This window comes from Manacus candei, unplaced genomic scaffold (assembly GCF_025592945.1).
Source record: "Manacus candei isolate 608988 ecotype Guabito, Panama unplaced genomic scaffold, ASM2559294v1 h1tg000076l, whole genome shotgun sequence".
Taxonomy (NCBI): Eukaryota; Metazoa; Chordata; class Aves; order Passeriformes; family Pipridae; genus Manacus; species Manacus candei.
Genome location: NW_026138124.1, coordinates 10,759,900 through 10,767,072, shown reverse-complemented (window position 1 = coordinate 10,767,072; position 7,173 = coordinate 10,759,900). Strand labels below are relative to the sequence as shown.

The 7,173-nt window shown below is 54.6% G+C and overlaps 1 protein-coding gene across 1 annotated transcript; it reads right to left on the bottom strand.

Annotated features, from left to right (window-relative positions):
* Window positions 1-560: 560 nt before the first annotated feature.
* MRPS23 (mitochondrial ribosomal protein S23) lies at window positions 561-3,085 on the bottom strand. The gene is made up of 5 exons (XM_051809462.1): window positions 2,946-3,085; window positions 2,691-2,858; window positions 1,683-1,760; window positions 1,448-1,571; window positions 561-994 (listed from the first exon to the last, which is right to left on the bottom strand). The coding sequence occupies exons 1-5, from the start codon at window positions 2,987-2,989 to the stop codon at window positions 833-835; spliced, it is 576 nt and encodes a 191-aa protein (XP_051665422.1). The 5' UTR covers window positions 2,990-3,085; the 3' UTR covers window positions 561-832.
* Window positions 3,086-7,173: the final 4,088 nt, after the last annotated feature.

Here is a 7,173-nt window from a genome sequence, read left to right as displayed (position 1 = left end):
CACCCAAACAAAAGACACAAACACGAAAGACAAACACAGAAACATGAAAAACCACAACAAAAATCACAAAGAAAAAGAAAGACACAAACAGTGTTTGTTTTTCATACAGCCCAAAATGTTTAATGAAAGCTCAGCCTGGAGTTTGCAGGCACAGGAAGAACTCTGTTCTAATCCCAGGAAGATTAGCTGTTATTTCCTTATGTTGCTCCACGCCACACTTCCTGTGACTTTGTGCAGCAGCATCACCTTTCTCTCAGCAAACAGCTGGGACATCCCATTTTCAGTCTTCAGAGGTGACCAATTTCATGAGGAGTCACTAAAAAGCCACAGAGGTCCCAATTATCTGGTATTGCCATACTTTATCCCACTCTGAATGGGATAGGGCAAATGATGGAATGGGAAGGGCATATTATTCCATTTCTATAAGGAGCAACTTTCCTCAGTGAGCTATAAAAAGATGACACTTGAGGCAGCTGCTGGGATGCATCAAACAGGACCTGCCACTTCCACAGCAGGAAACATCTCTACTGCTGCAAACAAGACACCTGAACAGGCAGAACTTCCAACTTTGAAAGAAAACGGTTTATTTTCCACTCTTATTTTCCAGCTCACACTTTGAGATAACACCCTTGAACCTTAAAAAAAAATATCATTATCTCCAATTTCATCACTGAGGAGAAGGATGGAGGAAAATGTGTCACACTCATGAGTCTGGGGAGCACCAGAGCTGGATTCCCCCCAAGGAAATGTCTGAAAGTGCCAGGTGTGGAGGCTGGATCCTGGCAGGTGACAGCCAGGGCACAGGGCAGCAGAGTCCAGGGCAGCAGAGCTGTCATGAAGGAGGGGGATTCTCCTTCTGTGTCCCTGCCAGCTCTGGTGTCTGCTCCTCCCCACCCTTCCTCTTCTCCTGCAGCTCCTCCAGCACGGTTTGGAGCTGCTGGTGTAAGGCAGGATCCCTGGTTCCAGCAGATCCCTGGTGCTCCTGCTGTGCCACCTGCAGGGAAAGACACAAAATCACATAGAACAGGGTGCAAGCAGCTTCTGAAGGGTGACTGAGGAGAGAAACAGCCCTCTGTGTGTCCAGAAAAGCTGAAAGGAATTAATTCATGCTGAGATTATTATTATTATTATGGAAAAATTCAATGCACAGCAGCACAGAAACATATTTCCAAATGGTTTCTACAGACACACACTTATTTGAAAGATTATTCAATTTTTTATCACCAGAACAAGCTCTTTTCTGTCCCACAAGTCCCTCAACCTTGGCCAGACAGGTTCATGATCAAGAGGAAAGTTTCCTCTGCACAGCAAGGACATTTTATTACAACCACCAGACATGTGACTGCTTTGCTGAGAATTTACCTCAGACCACCTCAGTATCAGAGGCCTGGGAGAGGGGTTTCCTCAGTCCACCAGTCAGGGGACTCTGTGAATATTTAATACTCACTTTATCTGTTGCTCTTCTCTGTAAAATGATCCCACTGGCTAGAAGGGCTTTTCCTGTTTCTTCAAACAATTTCTCCTCTTCAATTTTCCCTTCTTCCTTCAGCTCATTGTATTTCTCAACAAACCTGGATTGCAAGGTTGTGTTTTTACTCTCACAAGTAACGTTTTGGTTCAGTGACTTGAAGGGGAGGAAGGGACAAGTCTCAGAAATATCTCCAGTTTAATTATAATCTTACCTCTGGCAGGTAGATTTGAAGTTTAACTGTGTCAGGTCGAAAGGCCTTGGACCACTGCCATAAACTCTGTAAAATCTCCTGGTCAGAAAAGAAAACAGGTGAGTTTTTGAAACTAAAATCAATAGTAAATAAACATCAGGGTCTGTTAGATCAGGGTGTTAAAAAAAGCATTTACAGAACTATTTTTCCTTTTCACAGGAGCTCTTATGAACACCTGGGAGTGTCCAAGGCCAGGTTGGAGCGACCTGGGATAGCGGAAGGTGTCCCTGCCCATGGCAGGGGGTGGGACTGGATGGGCTTTAAGGTCACTCCCAACCCAAACCAGCCTGGAATTCTACAGAGATGTTTGTTCCAGCATTTTTAATGGTTTTAGTAAATTCTAGTTAATCACCACCATGGGTCAGAGCAGCTCTGTAACCCCTTGTCAGGGGGGTAAGCCCAGCCTGGAGCTCTGTGCTGTACAGGTGTGTTTGCCTTTCCTGCTGCACAGGAGACTCCAGCAGCCATGAGAAACATGTGGAAGATCATGAAAAAACCTCTATTCCTTCAAAAAAATCACAAACCAAGAAGCAAAAGCTAGATTTAGGTGATTTACTTAAAACCTGTTTCTACCCTACAGCAGCTCCAAGGCTCCATTCCTCAAACATGCCCTGTGGAAGTTCCCACCACCCAACACTCAAACCCTGTGTGTAACTGGGATTGTCCCTAATCAGCAACTGGTGAAACACAGAGAATCACGAGCTTCAAGTGAACAGATGATAAAGAGAATTTCAACCAATCGCTCCCTAAAAGCAAGTAATTCTGCTCAATGTGGAGCTGGCGGCTGCCATGAAAGCATTCCATGGATCATGGGATGGTTCGGGTTGGGAGGGTCATTCCAATCGTGTAATTCCAAGCCGTCCAATTCAAGTAATTCCAAGGGCAGGGACACTTTTCAGAGACCAGGCTGCTCCAAGCCCGGTCCAGCCGGGCCCGGCGGGATGAGGGTATAACGCGGCGGTGACTCACGCCCGCACTTCATCCTCGCGGTAGAACACGGGCGCGACCGGGTCCACGCTGCGCCCGTAGCGCGGCCGCACCGCGCGGTGCACGGGCTCCCGCAGCGGCGGGAACGCCGCGTACACGTCGAACCACAGCGGCTTCTTGATGATCCCGATGCGCAGCAGGTCCCGCGTCCTGCGGGGGAGAAGCGGCGGGGGAGGTCAGGAGGGGCCGCCCTCACCGGGAACTGGCCCCCGCCCCGGCTGAGCCCCCCCCGCGCACCGGCTGAACACGCTGCCGATCCTCTGCGTGCGGCTCCCGGCCATGGCGGCTCCGCGGCCCCGCCGGGACCCCTCGGGACACCCCGAGCCCCCGGGGCCGCACCGAGACCGGAACCGGAACCCGGGCAGCCGCCAGGCCGCGCAGCCGAGCGCCGAGCGCTGGCGGGAGGCGATGCCCAGGCAGCGCCAGCCGATGGCCGAGCGGGGGCGCAGCCCGATTGCGTCCTGTGTCGCCCCCCCCAGCCGGGACTATCGCGACATGGGGGCCGGGCCCGGGTGAGCCCGAGCACCCTCAGCCCCTGCCTGGGCGGCACCGGCAGGGCCGAGGCTCGCGGGAGCCGCGCCCCCGGGGCGGGCTCGGCCGCCATGTCACCGAGCCACTGAGTCACGGAACGTCCCCGCAGGGACCGTCAGCCCGACCCTGGCCCTGCACAGACACCCCGGCAATCCCACCCTGTTGTCCAAACACTCCCTGAGCTCTGTCAGCCTTGGGGCCGTGACCAAACCCTGGGGAGCCTGTTCAGTGCCAACCACCCTCTGGGGGGAGAACCTGTTCCTGAGATCCAACCTGACCCTGCCCTGGCACAGCTCCAGCCATTCCTGGGTCCTGTCCCTGTCACACCGAGCAGGGGTCGGAGCTGCAGCCCCCGATGGGCTCTGCCCTCGGTCTGCTCTGAGCAAACCCAGTGCCTTCAGTGCTCCTCGTGTGGCCCTTCCAGACCCTTCCCCATCCTCGTGTCCTTGTTGGGCACATGAGGGATGAGGAGACCTGGGACCCCCACCCAGGGCACCCACAGCAGGTTGGGGGGCTGCCCTGTTTGCCCCCCAAAGCTGGGAAGCCCATTCCCCCACACTGGGACAGCAGCAGCTCCCTCACTGACCCAGCCCCAGGGAGATAACGGGGCCACTGCCCCCCTGCTGACCCCAGCCCGGACCCCTGGCACCACCAGCAGCTCTGAGATCCATCCTCTGCTCTCAAACACCCCCCTCCTCCAGGCCAGGCACAGCCCCAGGGTGAAGGGGTGCAGAAGGGTTTGGGGTCACAGCCCTCCCGGGGGCAACAAAATCCCAAGTGTCCAAAATCCCAGGATCTCCCTCAGCACCAGCCCTGGAGCAAGGTGACACCAGCTGTGCTTCCCTAAACATCCCCCCCCCCCTTCCCCCATCCTCAGGGCTGTGGTTTCCTGGGATCTGGAGGGTGGACAAGCCATGGGACACAGTTGTCACTGTCCCCCTGCCAGGCACGTGCAGAGCCCAGCCGCCGTCTCCGGTTTCTCTTGGAGCCATCGGGGCTGCTGCAGGGCAGGACAGCAGTGACAGGAAAGGACAGCTGTCCTGGGTGAGGGACACAGCTCCAAGGGAAGCAGGAGCTGCTCCCACCCTCGCTGGCCGGTCTCTCGAGGAGGGGACAGCTCGGAGATGCTGTGCCTGTGCCTCCACAGTGGAGTCGTTTCTCTTCATACATTAGGAATGATGTCCCCAAAAAGGGCTGGGGCTCATCTCCTCTGCCCATGGCACTGAACTGCCCTGTCTGCTGTCCCCAAGCTCGGCACTGCTGTATCCTCATGGCAGCGAGGGCATGGGGACCAGGGGTGACATCGGGCTGCCACCACCATTGGGGTGTGGGGAGGGTCATTCTCACCCCATCACCTTTTCATGGACTCACAGATTATTCTGAGTTGGAAGGGACCCCCAAGGATCATCAAGGACAACTCCTGGCCCTGCCCAGGACACCCCAACAATCCCACCATGGGCCTCAGGGTGTTGTCCAAATGCTCCTTGAGCTCTGGCAGGCTTGGTGATTCTTTTCATAGAATCATTAAGGTTGGAAAAGAGCTCAGAGATCATCAAGTCCAACACCTTTTGGTGTCGGGTCTCGCCCAGACAGAGAACAGATGGTTGGATCTGCACAGTTCAGGGTCTGCTCCCTGACCTGATCCTGCCCTGGCAGCCCCAGCCCTGCCTTGATTTATAAAGTCCAGGAGCTCCTCCCCGGCCCTGTGTAAACAGCCTTGCTCCAGCCAGCCTTTCCACCAACCTGACTTGGCAGGGAGCTGGTCACTAGGTGCAGCCCTTAGCTTGGGAATGAGCTGATAGGAAAAAAAAAATACATCCCTACTTCCATCTTCCAGGCTCGGGAAGGAAGGGGGCAGTAAATTTCCACGGCAGCCTGACAAGCCAGCAGGTATTGCCGGGCTCTCACATCTCCAGCTTCATCCTCATCTCACCAGTTTCCAGCCTTGGGCTTTTCTCAGCTGCTGGTTTTCTTAAAACACGGGTTTGAAAGCAAAACCCTTGTCCTTGTGGAGAAGAGGAATTAAAAAAGGAGTTGCTGGGACTGCTCCAGGGCCACATCTGAGCTGCTCCAAGGACTGGGCAGGCCCTGGGCCATTCAGCTCCTTGGAAAGCCCTGGCTCCCCGCAGAGCACGGCACTCGCTTGGCTGCAGCAGGCAGCCAGAGTTTCTCCACCATTTCTATGCTTTTGACATTTAAGGCAAGAATGCCTTGACTTTTTCCAGGGTCTTCTTTCACAGGGAAGGTTTCCAAGCCACACGTGAGGCTGGGAAGCTCTAATCCTGCCAGGAACTGGAAGCTGCTCCTGGACAGCTGGTGCAGAGGGAGTGGACTCCAGCCTATCCCTGCATGTGAGAGGGATGCTCCATTTGCACCCCTGGCCTTACCACTGCCCCCCTGGGGCTGCCCATGAAGTGCCACATGTGACAGCCTCAAAATAACCCCCCTCCTGAAAGTCACAGGCTGCCCACTGTGGAGGTGGAGGTGTGGAGCCAACACCATGTCACAGCCCTCTGCTCAGGCTGCCTGGGGGTGTTTCTCAAGGACAGCACAGCCTGGATGGGCCAAAACTACTACTTTTCCCAAACATGAAGAGCTTGAGACCGAGGTTTTGGGCACTGGCTGGGGACACGGGGGGCTCCTGTAAGTGGGGCTTGATGCCCTTCCCTCACACCATCAGACTCCCTTCATCTCTGGGTCCATGTGCTGCTTTTTGAGGCTCCGAGGAGTTTTTCACCACAAGTTTTCCTCTTCCTGCCTGTTTGTAGGGAACATGAAAGGAAGGGAAAGGCAAGCTCTTGAGAAAATCATCACATGCAAATTCAGCCCCATCAGGAGTGTGCAGGCAGTGAGCCAGGGCAGATTTTGGGCATCTGCAGCCTTGAGGGGCACAGCTGGAGCTGGGCTAGAGATGCCCCTTCCCTCCCCATTCCCCTTTCTTTTTTCTTCCCACTGTAAAGAAATGGGAGTAAAAAAATACCCCTGAGTGTTAAGAGTACAACAGGACTTTATTATAGGAATTACTATTAAACATCTTTAAGAAAAAAATCACTTATGGAAATAAATTCTAAAACAGTCACACTCACAAACATCACAGATCAGTTTGGTTTGTTCTTTTTAAACCCTTTTGTAGAGAAATGATACAAATATCACTGAGAATTGGACATTTTAATGTAAGAAATGAGTTTTGGCTCCCAAGCCGGATTTGTGGCCTTTCTACTCATTAGACCTGATTTTTTTGTTGGGTTTTTTTTTTTAAAGGACACAAACATAATCCCTCTCCATCCTCCATTAAAACGATGCTTTGTTGCCTCCAAGATGTTTTGACATGGCTACAGGGTGACATCACTCAGAGGCTGTGCCAGGCCTGGGATGTTTAAGGGCACGTTGTTGGTGGTGCGAGCCAAGACGTCCCCAGGGCGCTGTGCCAGCCCCGTGTGCCCGCAGTGCGGTGCCTGCTTTGGGCACAGGGCCCCCAGCACCACAACACCTCCGTGCAGGGCAGACCCCACCCGTCCCCTCCCCACGGCCCCGTGTCCCAGCTCACAGCCCCCAGACCACCCTTCCTTCCTCTCCCCGTTCCTCACACGCCCCACAGCCCTGTGGGCTCTGATGGGTCACGGGGAGCAGATGGTGATGGGCACTCAGGGGACGTGCTCAGGCAGAAAGCAGAGGCAGCTGCTGTCCTGAGGCTCCTCTGCCAGCAAACCTTGGCTGGGTTACAGAACATGCCACCTGAGCAGGCCGAGAGGAGGGACAGTGTCCACCTCTGGCTGCAGCTAAAGCCAGCGGGGCAGCAGGACTGGCCTGTGACTGATGTGAGACGTGCCCAGGAGAGCTCAACTGATCCCCCACGGCAGGATCCAGCCCGTCCTGGGCACAGCGAACCCTCCGAGGCTCGGCAGAGGGGGGTGAGCTGCGAGTGCCCAGGAAC

What these genes read in the sequence shown, in the direction of transcription:
- MRPS23 (XM_051809462.1), bottom strand. Translation starts at nt 2,989, where the DNA reads ATGGCCGGGAGCCGCACGCAGAGGATCGGCAGCGTGTTCAGCCG. An exon ending in ATCGGCAGCGTGTTCAGCCG is followed by an intron (nt 2,859 to 2,945) that starts GTGCGCGGGGGG and finishes TCTCCCCCGCAG; the next exon opens with GACGCGGGACCTGCTGCGCA. An exon ending in TTCAAATCTACCTGCCAGAG is followed by an intron (nt 1,572 to 1,682) that starts GTAAGATTATAA and finishes CTTGCAATCCAG; the next exon opens with GTTTGTTGAGAAATACAATG.